Source organism: Hermetia illucens, chromosome 6, assembly GCF_905115235.1.
Source record: "Hermetia illucens chromosome 6, iHerIll2.2.curated.20191125, whole genome shotgun sequence".
Lineage (NCBI taxonomy): Eukaryota > Metazoa > Arthropoda > Insecta > Diptera > Stratiomyidae > Hermetia > Hermetia illucens.
In genome coordinates, this window is record NC_051854.1 from 89,875,999 (window position 1) to 89,892,829 (window position 16,831).

Here is a 16,831-nt window from a genome sequence, read left to right on the forward strand (position 1 = left end):
TGCATCTCTAACCGGGTGTAGAGTACTGTCGCAAAGGAGGCATCTCCTCTGTTTGCAGGACTCTTGTTGGTTATGGTTTTCACCACAGTTTAGAGAAATTTCTGTGATGCTACGGCACTACTTGTCTTTATGTCCAAGTTTACCACATTTAAGGCATTGTATTACTTTTTTTCATAGTATTCCACATTTCTGACGCAAAATCCTACGCAGACTTTCTATGGTAAATACTGACCTTCGAATTCAATTTTCACTGCCTTTGTGTTTACCCAGTCGTTATCCACCCTTCGTTTAAAGCGGTAGACGCTCATTATCTTGCATGGGGATTTAGTTATATTGATCAGTTCTTGGTCATCTATATCTTCCGGTATATTTCGCAGGATCCCGTACGAAGATACGTACGACTGTGGGATATACGCAATTAACCCATGTTTTTTCAGGGCTACATTGTCTACTAAATCATTAGCTGATTTGGGGGATAAGAGTTACACCTTGGCTCCGTTAAAGTCAATTTTCTTTATATCTAGTACCCCATTAACATTCAGCTTTTTAAGTACCCGGAAGGAAATTCTATCGTTTTTCTCAATCTTTTGTAAAAAGAGTGTAGAGTGCTTCCTTCGTTATATCTATATGAAGGTCTATTTTGTTGGGCCCTATTAGTGGGCCGTTGGTCTATTTCATGGGATGGGTTCGCTTTTACTTGTGGGAAAGGTTTGTTAATATTTTTCCCCCGGTCAGGAGGGCCCGGTTCTCCCATTTGGATTCAAAAGGTCTTACCTAAATTGACCTCTCACGTATCCCGGACTTTTTTTGTCCCCTTCTTGAATGCAACTACCAGGGCTGAATAATTTAATGCTACAGTTTTAAGATTCGACCTCTACAATCAAGAGAAGGAATAGAAAAAAAAATCTATATATAACTTTTCTTTTTTATATACTTTCACCACCACCACCTCCATTCAGCGGAAAACATTTTGTATTATCCGCACGCACTAGAAATTCCAAACCCTACCACCAAACACCGTCTTTACACACCGAACTGTTCTTTCCATTTAACTCCCGTCGGCGGACGTGACTCCTCTTTTCTCGACTATGTTGACTAAAATTATCATATCTGACATTTTTCGCGACAGTCTCATGTCAGTCCGTTAGCTGCTTCTGCGGCCATTGAATGCAGCCATGGAGGCGAATTAATATTGGTGCTTAGATTCGCGCCTCCGATGTGCCGCCGCATGTATTTTGGATTGCCTTGTTCTGAGATCTTGGTGCTCAAAGGTGGCGGTGAGGAAGACGGGGCGGCAACCTTGTCGGCCAAATCAAAACCAAGTGGCCGAAGAGAACCTCCATAGTAGTGGCACCGGGAGACGCTGTACTCACTTTGGCTTGCCGGCCGTGATGCAATAGGCGAATGTTCCAAAGGCCTCATCAGGGCGATCAGACTCGAGTCTGCACGGGGACTCATCTGAAGTGACAATTCGGTCAAGAAACCTCACCAGGGGTATACTGCCACCATGGGAACCGGGATAGCCCCTGGACTCTCATACTTCGGGTGAACTCCCGTTGTATGTACAGCTTGGTTGTTTGCGGTTGGCCCCCTAGTGGGAGCTTCATGGGGGTTGTTGGTTATGCTCAAGCGAGAAGAGACCTTCGGGCCTTGGCGTGGTACACGGGATCCATACTCCTTAGTTCAGTAGAGATTTAGGTAGGTCTTGCATCCACCAGTATGAATGCTAAGCCATGCACTTGGAATAGACTGGTACCGTTGGTGCTTGTCAATCCATGTCCTAAAAAGGCCGTGGGATTAAGTCTTCCAGATAGGTGCTCACGTAAAACACTCAAGGACTTAACTGTCAGCGCAACTGAAGTCGAGGAAAAGCCACAGGACCTGACGAGATCACATCTGAGCTTTGAAAAAAGAAGAACTGGGACCTAACACTGCGGCTCAGGGAATTCTTTAATTGGGTTATTCAGCAAGGAAGAACACCATCTGACTGGCAAGAAAGTACCACTGTTCCAATATGGAAAAAGAAAGGTAGTCCAGCAGAATGTTCAAATTACCGTCCGATCTGATTACTTTCCCATACCATGAAGATTTTTGAATGCATTCTTGGCAATCGTATTCGCGAAATCGTTGAAATAACCGTGAATCAAGCTGGATTTGTCAAAAATTGCGGAACTGCTGACGCAATACAAGCTGCGCGGTTACTCATAGGGAAACACTGTGAGAAACATCGCCCTCTTTACATTGCATTTCTGGATCTAGAGAAAGCGTTTGACCGTGTGCCACACGAACTCATCTGGTATGCTTTACGACAACACTTAGTACCAGAAGAACTCGTGCGCTGGGTACAATTGCTCTACCACGATCCGAAAAGTAAAGTTCGAAGTGTGGCGGATGTTTCGTGTCTGTTGGTGTTCATCAAGGAAGCGCCCTCTCACCACTCCTCTTTGTTCTTGTAATGGACACCGTCACACGGAATATCCAACGTCCTGCGCCCTACACACTGCTTTATGCAGATGATGTTTTCCTAGCATCCAGCGTTCCACAACTGGTGTTCTTTGTGATCGACGTACCAACTAACGTCTCAAATCTAAAATTTATCAGAATGTCATCTGTCCTGTCGTTCTCTATGGTTCTGAGTGTTGGCCGACTATAAAAGACAATGAGCGACGTCTTGCGGTAATGGAGACGAAAATGTTGCGTTGGACTAGTGGCGTCACACGTTTTCATCACATCCGAAATGAGGATATCCACGATCGTTATGGGGTTACACCGATCGTGGTAAAGTTGCGAGAGAGGCGTCTTCGATGGTATGATCACACAATTCATGCTAACGAGAATTCGCTTGCCAAGATTGGTCTGAACATCGAAGTCGATGGTAAACGACCAAAAGGCAGGCCGAAACAACTGTGACTTGATACGCTGGATGGGGATTTAAAAGCCTCAAGATTGCACCAAGTTCAGGCATTCCATAGAGCCAAATGGCGAAACCGATCACAACGAGCCGACCCCGCTTGTGAACGGGAAAAAGGCTAAAGAAAAAGAAGATCTAACATTTTTCGCCCCAGTATCATGTCAGTCCGTTGGCTGTTTCTGCGGCCATTGAATGCAGCGATGGAGGCGAATTAATATTGGCGCTTAGATTCGCGTCCCCGATGTGCCGCCACATGTATTTTGGATTGCCCTGTTCTGAGGTCTTATTCGGTTAGGGTTTCACTGCAAGCTTTTGCTTTATTTTCAGTTTCAATACATGTCCTTTATGGCCATCTGAAGTAGAGGTTTACTCTCAAACAAGATGAAATCTAGAAGTGATTTATTTCATTAAGTTTGTGCCTCATTTTGCCCCCAAAGCTTACGCTTGTATTCGGCCGACTTTCTCACGGCTATAAATATAACCCCAAGAAGCACTATTCATTCAAAAAACAGTTTTTCTTTCATTCAGATTAATTTATTTCTGAAAAATGGTTTTTGCCAACAAAATAAAATACAGCTTTATTTATATTTTACAAAATTAGTTCCTTTGACCTCTATAGTAGTTAATCGTTTCTCTAAGCATATGATTATCTATTCATTCGTTTAGAAAGGAAGCAGTTTTTTAATACACTTTTCTATAAATCTGCGGATGCGGGGCATGCAACCTATAGGAAGCTAAGTATGACATGTTGATGAACGAATTAAAATACTTAAGTAGGAAGAAGTTGTAAAACATGAGCATGAGCACTAGAAAATACTTCTAGGAAATGTGGTTAAAAGTGGACTGTCAAGTAAGTGCGTGAATATACACATAGTTCACGCTTTTACATGCCATTTTGGTGTTCATTCAGATGAGGTTTTACAACAGTCGAAACTTAAAATCAATAAATTATTCAGAGACAACAACAAAATAGTACAGAGTTGATGGAAGATGGACCGAAAACATAATGTGTATATTCTAGGGGTTCGGGTAGTATGAAGTGTATTCTAATTGGGGTAAAATATTCCACTTTACAATCTATCTGTGTTTTTCATATTACTTTATACAAGGCACATTACTTCAATATTCTGCTAAGTAGGTAGAAATAGGAAGAAACTCTTACGCGAATTATTTCAGTGAATCAACGTTATTTTTACAGAGGTTATGACAATATTGGATCCGAGATTCTTATATTCACCGAGGGGAAATGCTAATCATACTAATATTCTACTAATATTCTTAGGTGAACTCTACGCTGCTTAGCAAACCATTTTGTACCCAATTCGATATAAAACAATTTGAAAAAATGGCACTAATTATAAAAGTTGCGCTACAAGGAGCTTGTACACCTTTGATTTTTCAATTCCATTAAAAATGTTTCTAGTGTTTGATGGAGATGTTATGTAATGTCCGAATGTTTTTGATTTGTAAGGTTTGACAATCGACAGGATTAAACTTTCGATAAGGCTTCCAGTTTATGAACATCAACATTACTTTTCTATGCAACTAAAAATGAGTCGTCGTGATCCTTTTTGAAATTTTTAATCGCCCTAACAATAAACTATGAAAAATTCTTGTAAAAGATTGTACATAGAAAATGGCTGATTGTTAAACCGATGAATTCTTAGTGTGCGAATCCGAATGGAGAGGACGAACTCTATTCATCCAGGCTCAAGATTCAGTTCTCAATATTTAGAGCACATTGAACTACGAATATTCACCCAATTAGGGCTCTAAATACTGAAAATTGTGCGATCCCTCACTGTTCCCATTCGTATTCGACCAATTACTATTCAATCAGTTCAACAACAACTGAAACTATTACAACTAGTCTTCGTTGCAAATCAACAAACAGGAATGTGATGTTCCATGAAATCAGAAAATATTCGAACTGGTAGGAGACGTTGGAAATTTGCTTTGAAAACAATTTGATGAAATAATTTCTTTTTGAAAATTTTACATCAGTTATTGGCAAAAACTGGAAGGTCGGATGTAAAATAATGTCACTACCGAAAATAGATTTAAATTAATAAACTGCAGTCAATCGTTACAATATGGTTGGCAGCTCGACAAAGAAACTATAAATCGGTAATGGGTCCGGCGAGGCTTAGTTTAGTGGACATAGTTTGTATTTGTGACGGACTTAAATTGTGAGTATTGCTTTGGGTATATTCGCTGGTCGCTGGTGTCGACAGTGACCCGTTCAATTGTATGCCAATTGTATCGTTATGGTGTCCGGTGGAGTTTGAAGTGGGCGGTGACCCCACAACCCCTGCAGCTCCTTTCATTTGCAGTCGCCGTACCATATTTTCAAGCCTGCAATACAGAGAAGAAATTATATTTATTAATAATAGCTGAACTATTTCGATCCATATCTACTTTTGTAATTTAGATAGTCAAACCCACGCTATAATACGATTTTCCGCTTGTTTTTTGCTAGCTATGGCATCTTGGAGTTCTCGACGTAAGTCTATAGTGTCGTTTTGAATTTGTAGTAAATGCTCTCCATCTCCAGCGCCACCATCATGTGATGACGAGCTATGATAGGCATTTTCGGGTCGGAATGTGCCTCCGTTTTGTTGCTGACTTTCTAATGTGCTGCTGTGCGAATTCTGTCGATCGAGCTGACTTTTGATCTGATCTAATTTTATGGCATCTAGTGAAACAGATTTTGGAGCCGCATTTGTTGGCATTGTACTGAAACCATCTTCATAGTTGATGGTTCCGTAATTCAAATTGAGACTGTGTCTTTGAGATTTTTGGCGTGGGGTTTCCATTACGTTCTTTCGAATAGGTGTGGAACGAACGAACTCATTCTCGTGAATGATTTCCGAAGTTCGATTATTCACGACTGAAGATAAAATTGACCTAATATATCTATTTTCGGTTTCGAGTTGTGCAATTCGTTTATTTGACTCCTTACGATCGCTACGTAGATGTTGTATTTGAGCCTATAAATAGCAAATTGATGAGAATTTTCCTTGAAAAGGCGTTCCACGGATCGCATACTTTTAGTTCTTCGATATCACGCATCATCCTTATACTACCCTCAGCTGCTACCCAGGACCTTTCCTCAACCATTGCTTTCACCCTGTTGTCAAATTATAATCAATCTATTATTTTTCTGAAACTCATGAGGAGAATTTCTAGCTCTTACCTACTAAGCAATGCCTCCTCTCGAACTCTAGCTGCTTCTTTTACTTCGCGGACTACATCAGTCATGGCCCCTGGCGTATACATACCTTAAATGAAATTTCCGATATTTATAATGATTATTCTCAATTAATTTGCAGTGCACAATGAGGGATTATTTCATTAGTTCTTTTTCTTCAATGACATTTTGCCCTTCAAGTTGTTGTTAGTTATGTGAGTTCAATCCCATTAACATATTACGCCAATATAATTGTCTACACAGGGTACGGCAAAAAATTAATTTGCAAGAGTTTATATATAATCTTTTTATTTATTTTCTTTTTCGATTTGAATTGTTCGTGGTTTAACTTACATTATACTGTGTGGCGCATAACATGCATATTTAAAATACTTAATAAAAATAAAATACGAATAATAATGCCGAGTTGGGTCAAGGGGTTGTAAAGAGCAACTCACTATCGACTCGGTAGTTGCAGGACAAGCGGCGGCATCAAAATCATCACGCCGCACTGCAGGCAACAGTTTCAGTACTTACCGAAGCACTCTTCTCCACCGTCCAGCTGAGGTTTCCACTCAGGTTCGGGACGAATTCCAAAGAGCGTGTATAGAATTCTCGGAAATGGATCCTTTACATAGACTAAGTATTCCCAGGTACTATGCATCTCCAGCAACTCCCGGAATTCTATCTCAAATCAATGATGAGATTGCATCTCGACTGTGTGCTGATATGTCGCTGCTGCAACTACAATCATTTGTGTATTGTGGTGCAGTTGCGGCTATCAGGTTGCATGCTCAGAAGATTCGCTTTCATGTAATTGATTTGAGTGATCGAAGAGATCCACCGTGTAAAATTCGTCTGGAACGTCGGCGGGACTCAATAAGGTTGATTCAAATCAGCTCTGGCAATGCCAGCAGACGGGTGAAGAATAAAGTGCAGAGGGTTTACAGAAACTATGCCATCTCCAGTGAAATACGCGTAGTTGAAATTCTGGACACACTAAAGCAGAAATTTTCTTTCATATGCAGTCGATTACGAAGGTATGGTGTAACCAGACGCCACTCCAGACGTGTCCGGAATGCAACCTACGCGAGGAACCATAGAAGTTTTTTCAGATCACACAACGAATCCCAACAGAGCGTCCAGACAGCACAGCACATGCTTTCGTTGACGAAAGCGAAAGAATACTGGGGTGGATTTTGGTGGTTAACCGCCCAGCATGCTGAGCATGAGTGGATCACGATCGAAGGTACCCGTCATGCCAATACGCCTCGCAGGATTTTTGCGGATGTTACCGAAGAGGAAGTTCGACGAGCCATAAACAGCTCGAAGAACCGGAGGGGTCCAGGTCTGGGTGCAGAACTTCTGGTACAAAAAGTTCATCAGTATACATAGTCGGTTGGCACACAGCATAAATCAGGTCATGGTCGGCCGGACGATTGTATCTTCAATAGACAGTTTAAAATCCAGGTTTATAATTCTTTGTAAATTTTATCATAGTGTTTCTCTTACTCTTTCAACACTGCTATTTAAATACCTTTGCGGCCTGGATACGGAAAGACTTGTCACGTGACTGCTGACGACTATATCATCATTGCCGGTGACCTTAATGGTAACATAGGTGAAAAGGCAGACGGTAACAGGTGCCATGAGGGAAAGGGGTTCGGAACCCGCAATGAGGGTGGCGGGCGACCCATGAACTTGTACTTATGAATACATGGTTCATCAAACGATTGTCTCATCTTCCTACATTTTATAGTCGGAACGGTAAAACGCAAATCGATTATATTCTCATAAGACGCCGACATTTTACCACCGTCACTGATTGCAAAGCCGTTCCCTATGAAACCATCGCACCTCAACATCGGCCATTGATTGCCGTCCTGCGAGTTAAGCCACCGATAAAACAGCGTGAGATACGCACTGGCCCGCCGCGCATTAAATGGTGGCGATTTCGTGAGAAGAAAGAAGAAACGATCGCACTCACGATTACCGACCATTACGAATGTGGAAGAATCGTGGTATCAAATGAAAGACACGATCTACAAGACGGCCTCTGGAATCCTCGGGGTCACCAAGCCGGGTGAGCGGTACATCAACCGAGATACTTGACTTTGGAATGATGATGTTGAAATGAAGGTCTGTGAAAAGAAACGCATCTACCACAAATTCCTCGACGATAAAACGCTTGGTAATTGGCAAATTTATAAGAATGCCAACCGGGAAGCAAAGAAAGCAATCGCTGTCACCCGAGAGAACCATTACAAAAATCTTTACGATAAACTGGAAACTCGCGATGGCGAGAAAGATCTGTATCGGCTTGCTAAAAACCGTAACGAACGTGCACAGGATATCGAACACTTCTGTTGCGTTAATGACAAGAACGGTACTTTGCTTACCAACCGTCGAGCCGCAACGGATAGATGGCGAAAATACTTGGAGCAGATTTCAACTGAAGAATTTGCTCATCCTCCATTTCCACAATCATTGCTGACATTTGAACCAGTTCCACCTGTCGGTGCAACTGGTGCTCAGAGGTGGCGGTGAGAAAGACGGGGCGGCAACCCTGTCGGCCAAACCAAAACCAAGTGGTCGAGGAGAACCTCCATAGTGGTGGCACCGGGAGACGCTGTACTCACTTTGGTTTGCCGGCCGCGATGCAGTAGGCGAATGCTCCAAAGGCCTAATTAGGGCGATCAGACCCGAGTCTGCACGGGGACTCATCTGAAGTGGCAAATTGGTCACGAAACCTTACCAGGGGTATACTGGTACCATGGGAACCCGGAAAGCCCCTGGATTCACATACTTCGGGTGAACTCCTGTTGTATGTGAGGACAGCTCGGTTATTTGCTGTTGGCCCCCCTTGTGGGAGTTTCATGGTGGTTGTGGTTATGCTCAAGCGAGAAGAGACCTTCGGGCCTCGACGTGGTGTTGCTACCAACACGGGTGCCCTACTCCGGTAGAGATTTAGGTAGGTCTTGCATCCACCAATATGAATGCTAAGCCATGCACTTGGTATAGACTGGTACCGTTGTTGCTTGTTTCAGCGGGGCTCTGATTGTGGTCACAAAATCAATCCGTGTCTTAAGAGGACCGTAGGATTAAGTCTCACGACAGGTACCCACGTAAAATCCTCAAGGACTCACTGTCAGTGCGCCTGAAGTCGAGGAGGTAATAAAACGAGTGAAAACGGGGAAAGCCACAGGACCTGACGACATTGCATCTGAGCTCTGGAAAGCGAAGAACTGGGACCCAGTGACTTCTTCAATCGGGTTATTCATGAAGGAAGAACACCATCTAACTGGCAAGATGGTACCACTGTTCCAATATAGAAAAAGAAAGGTAGTCTAGCAGAATGTTCAAATTACCGTCCGATCCGGTTACTTTCCCATACCATGACGATTTTTGAACGCATTCTTAAAAATCATATTCGTGAAATCGTTGAAATAACCGCCAATCAAGCCGGATTTGAAAAAAACTACGGAACTACGGACGCAATACACGCTGTGCGGTTACTCATGCAGAAACACCGTGAGAAGCATCGCCCTCTTTACATTGCATCTATGGATCTAGAGAAAGCGTTTGACTGTGTGCCACGCGAAGTCATCTGGTATGTTTTACGACAACACTTAGTGAAAGAAGAACTCGTGCGCTGAGTTCAATTGCTCTATCACGATCCGAAAAGTTCGAAGTATTTCGAATGTATCAAAACTGCTTCGTGTCTCTGTTGGTGTTCATCAAGGAAGCGTCCTCTCACCACTGCTTTTTGTTTTTGATATGGACACCGTCACACGGGATATCCAACGTCCATTGCAGTACACAATGTCTTATGCAGATGATGATTTCCTAGCATCTGATAAGAAAAATGATATCGAGCAACTTGTCCAAAAATGCAATGATCGCCTCATGCAACACGGTCTCAGATTGAATCGAAACAAACCTGATTTTTTGACGACCGATCCCCATGAAACAGGCACAATCACTGTCAGCGGCAGTGATCTGTCCAGAACAGAACAATTTAAATACCTCGAGTCAACGCTTTCAGCCAATGGAGAACTGCGCTATGAAAATGCTTAACGCATTAATGCAACCTGGATGAAGTGGCGTTCCACAACTGGTGTTCTTTGTAATCGACGTATCAATGAACGTCTCAAATCTAAAATTTACCGCAATGTCGTCCGTCCTGTCGCTCTCTATGATTCTGAGTGTTGGCCAACTATAAAAACAATGAACGGCGTCTTGCGGTAATGGAGACGAAGATGTTGCGTTGGACTAATGGCGTGACACGTTTTGATCACATCCGAAATAAGGATATTCGCGATCGTTATGGGGCTCCTTCGATTGTGGAAAAATTGCGAGAGAGGCGTCTTCGATCAGACTTGCAAAAGCTATACATGCATATAATGTGAAGAGCGGCTTACTGCGTACATACATACATGCATGAGTAAAAAGAGAAAACAGGCTTGAAGGTGAATGCATGATGCAGAAACCCGATGTTTAATTTAGATTTTTCTCTTACAACAACGAACTACTGGAACTATATTTGCAATTGCAATTAATTCTCGAATTGAAGATCAGTTGTGTAGTTGCAATTGCAATAAATTTCGCCCAACTCTGTTAGGATCCCCTGTAGTCTTTTTTGCACCTAAACCAAACATTTTCTCAAGAGTAATTTCATAGACCACTTTATTTTCAAGAAGTTAATCCTTAATCTTGGCTTGCCTCAATGGTAACAGATAGAGATCTGCTGAGAAAAGCCGTCATCGCACAAAAGAACTTTCTCGTCTTTTTCGAGTTTTGATCAGCACATTTTTAGTTTGAGTGCCGATTTTGGTGGCCAACAGCAATACTATAAAAGCAATCAAAACAGAAATTTGTTAAGAGACTTTTGTATGCATTTCTTTTCATATCCAGCTAAAAAAAAAGCAAAAATTGAATTTTAGCAAACCGCAAATACATAAATACCTATTCTCTCTAAGAAAAACTTACGCCGGCGAATAAAACCGCCTTTCTTGAGAAATGTCTGTTATTATTAGAAATCAGTGCACTTACCAAGCCATGTAGTTCATTACACAGTTGACTTGATCTTTCTAATAATAAAACGAACCAAATAGCTTAATGTGTTTTTTTTTATTTTATAGCAGATTCGTGGTTGATGACAGACCTCTGAATTTGTTACCCAGAAATTCCAGACCAATTTTGGCAAAACATTAAACGCTTGCTTTCAGAAATACTTAAGAAAACGACTAATTCGAAGCGTGGGTTTTTATTGTATAAAGCACGTTAGTTGCATTCACAGATTCTACTTGGTAGATTTTATCCGTAATAGAATTCCCACCATTCAACAAAATGCTACCACGTTCTCCTACAGAGGTAATTTTTAAGGTTTTGTGTAAAACAAAACCTTATTAAAACGATTCGCTGTCTGTCTGTCTGTCACACGCAGTTTTCTCCAAAACGGCTAAACCGATCCGAACCAAATTTGGTGGATAGATGGGAACTATGAAATCTCGCGCATACAGTAAGTGACATAAATTTAGGTGGTGTTTAAAGGAGGGCTCCCCATACATGCACCGAATATAGTCGTGTATGGTATCAAATGAAAGGCCTCGATTCCTGGTATTAGTTTTGGCGTGAATTGCAAAGTGCAGTGCAAAGGTAAGCAGCCAAAATGTACGCACTTAAGGTGAGACAGGACTCATTTTCGGAGCCTGCGGTGCGTTTTTTAAGGCTTTGTGCAAAACACTTATGTGAAATTTAAGACTCGAAGCCCTCGAGCCCCATTTCGATATCTGCTCAAATAAACTTACTAATAGTATAATATATTACCAACTTTTAGAAATTGACTGAAAAAACCCCCTTACGATCATTCTAGGAGTACTAAATTTTGCACTAACATAGAGGACTGACACATGTCATATCTTATGGAAATTCAACTATTAGTGTCAAAGTTATAGCAGTTCAAACTTATCAATTTCGTGCGAATTAACAGCATACTAAGCCATACAAATAAGATGCTGACGTCATAATTAAAGAGAATAATTCGAGTGAAATATTAAAATTCCATTCAAGAAGAATCTATATCTCCCTAGCCCTTTTTAAGATTTTGTGTTAAACACACACAAATAAAGTTAATAATAGTATATTTCCACATTTTAGAAATTTACTCGGCAACCACCCTTATGTTCATCTCAGAATTATAAAATTTGGCATGGGTATAATGAAGACCATAATGCACAAGTTGATCAAGTTTGAAGAAAATCAAACAATTATTAACAAAGTTGTAGGGTGTGAAACTTTGCCATTTTTTGTGAATTTCGTGCACTCTACAACCTGTATGACGTCATCATTACATATCAATTCATCTTATGAATGGGGTCACAAAGAATTATTCTGTTTTAGTTTTTTAGTCACAATTACTTCAAACAGAGATGTGTGTATGTAGGTATATAATATATGCGTGCTAATGAAGTTTGCGGGTAGTATCTAATTCAGATATTTGTATAATATATTAAACCAGCGTTATTTAATATACGTACTATATATGTACATATGAACGCTTTTGTGCACAAAATAAATCGGAAATATGGGTACGACCAATTTATATACGTGCATATATGTGTACAGTATTCGGAAATAGGTAGTTTGTGTGTTTAGGGTGAGTGTAATATCTATGGCTGTAATATGTACGAATATCTCGTAGTTTGGAAAAATATGAAGGATTATGTTGGATTTGTAGCTATATCGAATAGAAAAATGTGCGTTGAAATTTCTTACATAAGATGAACACAAAACCTCTATACCCGAAGCGCGAGCTTCCAGTATTCCGACTTGTTTCTTTTTATTTGTATCTGGTGTAGATTAAGTTCTTCACATTTACTAATAATATTAAACTCAGAGTATGAAGCGTATGAAGTTGACTATTATCAATATAGGGCTTTCCATCAAATGATTTATTTAAATCCCTTTCTAAAAAATAGAGAGTAATGGAATTTTTAGCTATGTGACACGGAGCTGTCACGCACTCGTCGCTCCTCACATCTTCTTCTTTTTCTTCAGCCTTTGTCCCGTTCACATGTGGGTACGGCTTGTCATGATCCGTTTCACCATTTTATTTTATCAAATGCCTGATCTGGATGCAATTTTGAGGCTTTTAAATTCCCATCCAGAGTATCAAGCCACCGTTCTTTCGGCCGGCCTTTTGGTCGCTTACCATTGACTTCGATGTTCAGAGCAATCTTGGTAAGTGAATTCTCGTTAACGTGAATTATGTGACGGTACCATCGAAGACGCCTTCCTTGGAGTTTCTCCACATTCGGTGCAACCCCATATTGATCCCGGATATCCTCATTTCGAATGTAATCACAACGTGTCACGCCACCAGTCCAATGCAACATATTCGTCTCCATTACCGCAAGACGCCGTTCATTGTCTTTTATAGTCGGCTAACACTCATAACTATATAGAGTGGCAGACGGACGACATTGCGGTAAATTTTAGATTTGAGACGTTCGCTGATACGTCGATCACAAAAAACACCAGTTGTGAGACGCCACTTCATCTAGGTTGCAATAATCCGTGAAACAGTTTCATTACGCAGTTCTCCATTGGCTGATAGCATTGACCCGAGATATTTAATTCGCTTAGTCAGTCAATCAATCTCGAGTTAATGCTATCAGCCAATGGAGAACTGCGGTATTGTCCTCACAAAGGGAAACACAAAACCTTTTACACCTGAAGCGTCAAGCTTCCGGTTTCCCGACTTGTTATTATTTCTTATGGGTTTGTTATAGCTGGAATATGTTTACCGACATTGGCGAAGTCTGTGGTTTAGTAATTCCGTACTCGACATTGTTATATGGTCAATATAAGTTAATTATGATAGTAATGAAAGCAAATAGTATGGAAATGAACTGTTGACAGCGAATATGCTCAAGTTTTTGCAACAGTTACACAATTAAGAATGAAATAATATGGGGATCCATTTATTTAAGTGAACCCTTTATTTTTTATCAATTTATCAAATGTAATCGCATTCATATTCCTTCTAATATCAATTACAAATATTAAATCATATATCATTCATTCACTAGTAAATAAATCTAAAATCTTTCAGTCTTTCCTTTTAACCTTTGTATTTTTTATAGAGAGTTTGAAATTAGGTTTTAGTAACTGATAGTTTAGAAACTGAAAAAAAGATACTTTATCTGTCGGAAGTTGTAAATTTAAGCGATAGCACGCAAATTCTACTCGAGCATTTAACGAAGTGTGAAGGAAAGATAAGTGTTTATCGGGAAAAGAAAGCAAAGTTAGAATTCAAACACCATGAAAATCATTAATGTTTACTTAACTACTAATTACTCAACTAGCGGAAATAAATTTGCAAACAACTGTACCTGAATGAAAAGTTGGAGCAGGACTTTGAGTGCCGAATGCAAAACCCAACGGCTGACTGTGTGTGCTCAATCCACTTAAGCTATCTCTACGGTGTCTTAAGCCCCAACTTGGAGCATGTTTAATTGCTTCGATTTCAACTTTGGAATAAAAAATACAAATACAAAACAAATAGACTCTTTTACCAATACGTTCGATCAGATACGTAAAAAGACAGATACACAAAGAATCACATTTTTCGTATGAAATAATAAAAATAAATAAAATACACCAAACGGAACATTACGTGCCACAAAAACACTTACGAAAACAAAAGTATCTCATGAAATAGCTGGAAAGGAGATTGCAATTAATTTACCTTTTGTTTCATGAAGATTTCGACAAATCTTTGAATTTGTCTCGTGTAATGAGTTAATCTCTTCGAGAAGCCTAGTCAGGAGTTTATTACTCGTGGTTTGGTTTTCAAAACTTTTTGTATCCGGCGAATTTTTACCACTAATTTTGGAGTCTGTATCGGACGGTGCAATGAGGCAAGGATCACTGAATCGCAAGCTGCAACGATGAAAAGAAGCTTTTATGATTCACTAAGGCAAAAAATACTGGTCAATACTTTTAATATTAGTTAAAACTGGTCATGTTTAAACAAGTCGGAAACCGGGAGATTGGCGCTTTAGGTATGAAGGGTTTTGTTTGTTTCTTATGTAAGTATATTTAAGTACAGAACTATCCCATTTGTACGTATCCTATAATGTATATGTATATTTAGCATGGATTGGTACCCACGATGGAATATAAAACCTGGGAAACGCCTGCTGAACCAGCACTAACAGCTCTACTACCAAACCTTATCTCCACCTCCACGTGGTGACCGCTGGGAGCACTTTATTAACGAAAAGCTGCAGATGGAGAAGGATGAAGGCGAGTCTCCCGCGCTTAAAAACGGGACAAATTGTAGCAACTAGTCCTCCAGGTTAGAGGTTTGGTAGAGCTGACAACCCTACACGGAAAACCAACGTTACGAAGCCACAACAGAAGCCTCGAACTGGACGGATAACACAACGACGAACCGGCTAATGACAAAAGAATAACTAACGATTTGCGCATTTTCTCATGGAACGTGCCCTCCTTGTACAGAGATGGAGTTGCCAAGTAGCTACCCGATACCCTGTCCCAATATAGGGCTGATATAACAGTGTTACAGGAGATGCTCTCTTGGACCGAATCAACGCCTGCGATGCACAGCTAACACGGAACGTATTCGACCCATTTTTGAACCGGATGGTGACTGGTGATGAAAAGTGGATCACGTACGAAAATCTCAAGCGAAAAAGATCGTGATCAAAGCGCGGCGAGCCGGCCCAAACTATCGCCAAGACCGGTTTGACGGCCAGGAAGGTTTTACTGTGTGTTTGGTAGGATTGGAAGGGAGTCATTCACTATGAGCTGCTCAACTATGGCCAGACCCTCAATTCGGTCCTCTACTGTGAGTAACTTGACCGTTTGAAGCAGGCGATTGACCAGAAGCGGCCAGGATTGGTCAATAGGAATGGTGTTCTATTCCACCAGGACAACACTCGGCCTCACACATTTTTGATGACCCGCCAGAAGCTCCGAGCTCCCGGATGGGATGTCCTATCATACCCACCGTATAGTCCGGACCTGGCACCAAGTGATTACCATCTCTTCCGGTCCATGCAAAAAGCTCTTAGTGCTACTAAGTTCGTCTCAAAAGAGGCTTGCGAAAACTGGCTGTCTGAGTTTTTTGCAAATAAGGAGCTGGAGGTTTTATAAGAGGGGGATAATGGAGTTGCCTTCTAAATGGCAAAAAGTTGGCACAAAACGGCGCATATTTGACTTAAATCGGATAATTCTAAGTATATTAAATAAAGCGTCAAATTTCGATCACAAATACGACATTTTTTTTCATACTTGAGGATTTTAAAAGCCGAGTAGGGACGGAGCCCATATTCAGGCGATACGTTGGCTCCCATAGCTTACATCAAAATACAGGGAACAACCGAACCAGCCGCGCAAGTTGTACTAACAAGTCAGCAGGATGAAGCCTTGCACACCGCGATGCTCATCCTGCCGAGACAAAGAAGGAAATCTGATTTCCGACAGAATGGGCATATTGGAGCGATGAACTACTGAACAACCAGAACATCGGCGAGTTGGAGGTCCCGGCAACTGAAGACGACGGACAAATACTGCCTCCACCAAGTGTAGAAGAAACAATCCGTGCAATTTATCGGCTTAAAAATCATAAGTCGCCAAGAGCCGATGGAATTACATCCGAATTGGTTAAATATGGAGGCGACCAATTACACTAAGTAGTT

The 16,831-nt window shown here is 40.9% G+C and overlaps 1 protein-coding gene across 3 annotated transcripts in view; it reads right to left on the minus strand.

The window, feature by feature from the left end:
- Positions 1-3,423: 3,423 nt before the first annotated feature.
- Positions 3,424-16,831, minus strand: part of LOC119659131 (bromodomain and WD repeat-containing DDB_G0285837) — a 60,694-nt gene continuing 47,286 nt past the window's right edge. The window contains exons 5-10 of one of the 3 annotated variants that reach the window (XM_038067056.1): positions 14,854-15,047; positions 14,498-14,635; positions 6,108-6,192; positions 5,960-6,041; positions 5,357-5,901; positions 3,424-5,266 (exon numbers count right to left, since the gene is read on the minus strand). In XM_038067056.1, the coding sequence (XP_037922984.1) occupies positions 5,029-5,266; positions 5,357-5,901; positions 5,960-6,041; positions 6,108-6,192; positions 14,498-14,635; positions 14,854-15,047 (1,282 nt within the window). In that variant the 3' untranslated portion in view covers positions 3,424-5,028. Of the gene's footprint in view, positions 5,267-5,329; positions 5,902-5,959; positions 6,042-6,107; positions 6,193-14,497; positions 14,636-14,853; positions 15,048-16,831 lie in introns of all 3 variants that reach the window. The other 2 variants (XM_038067058.1, XM_038067057.1) reach the window with 2 other exon arrangements.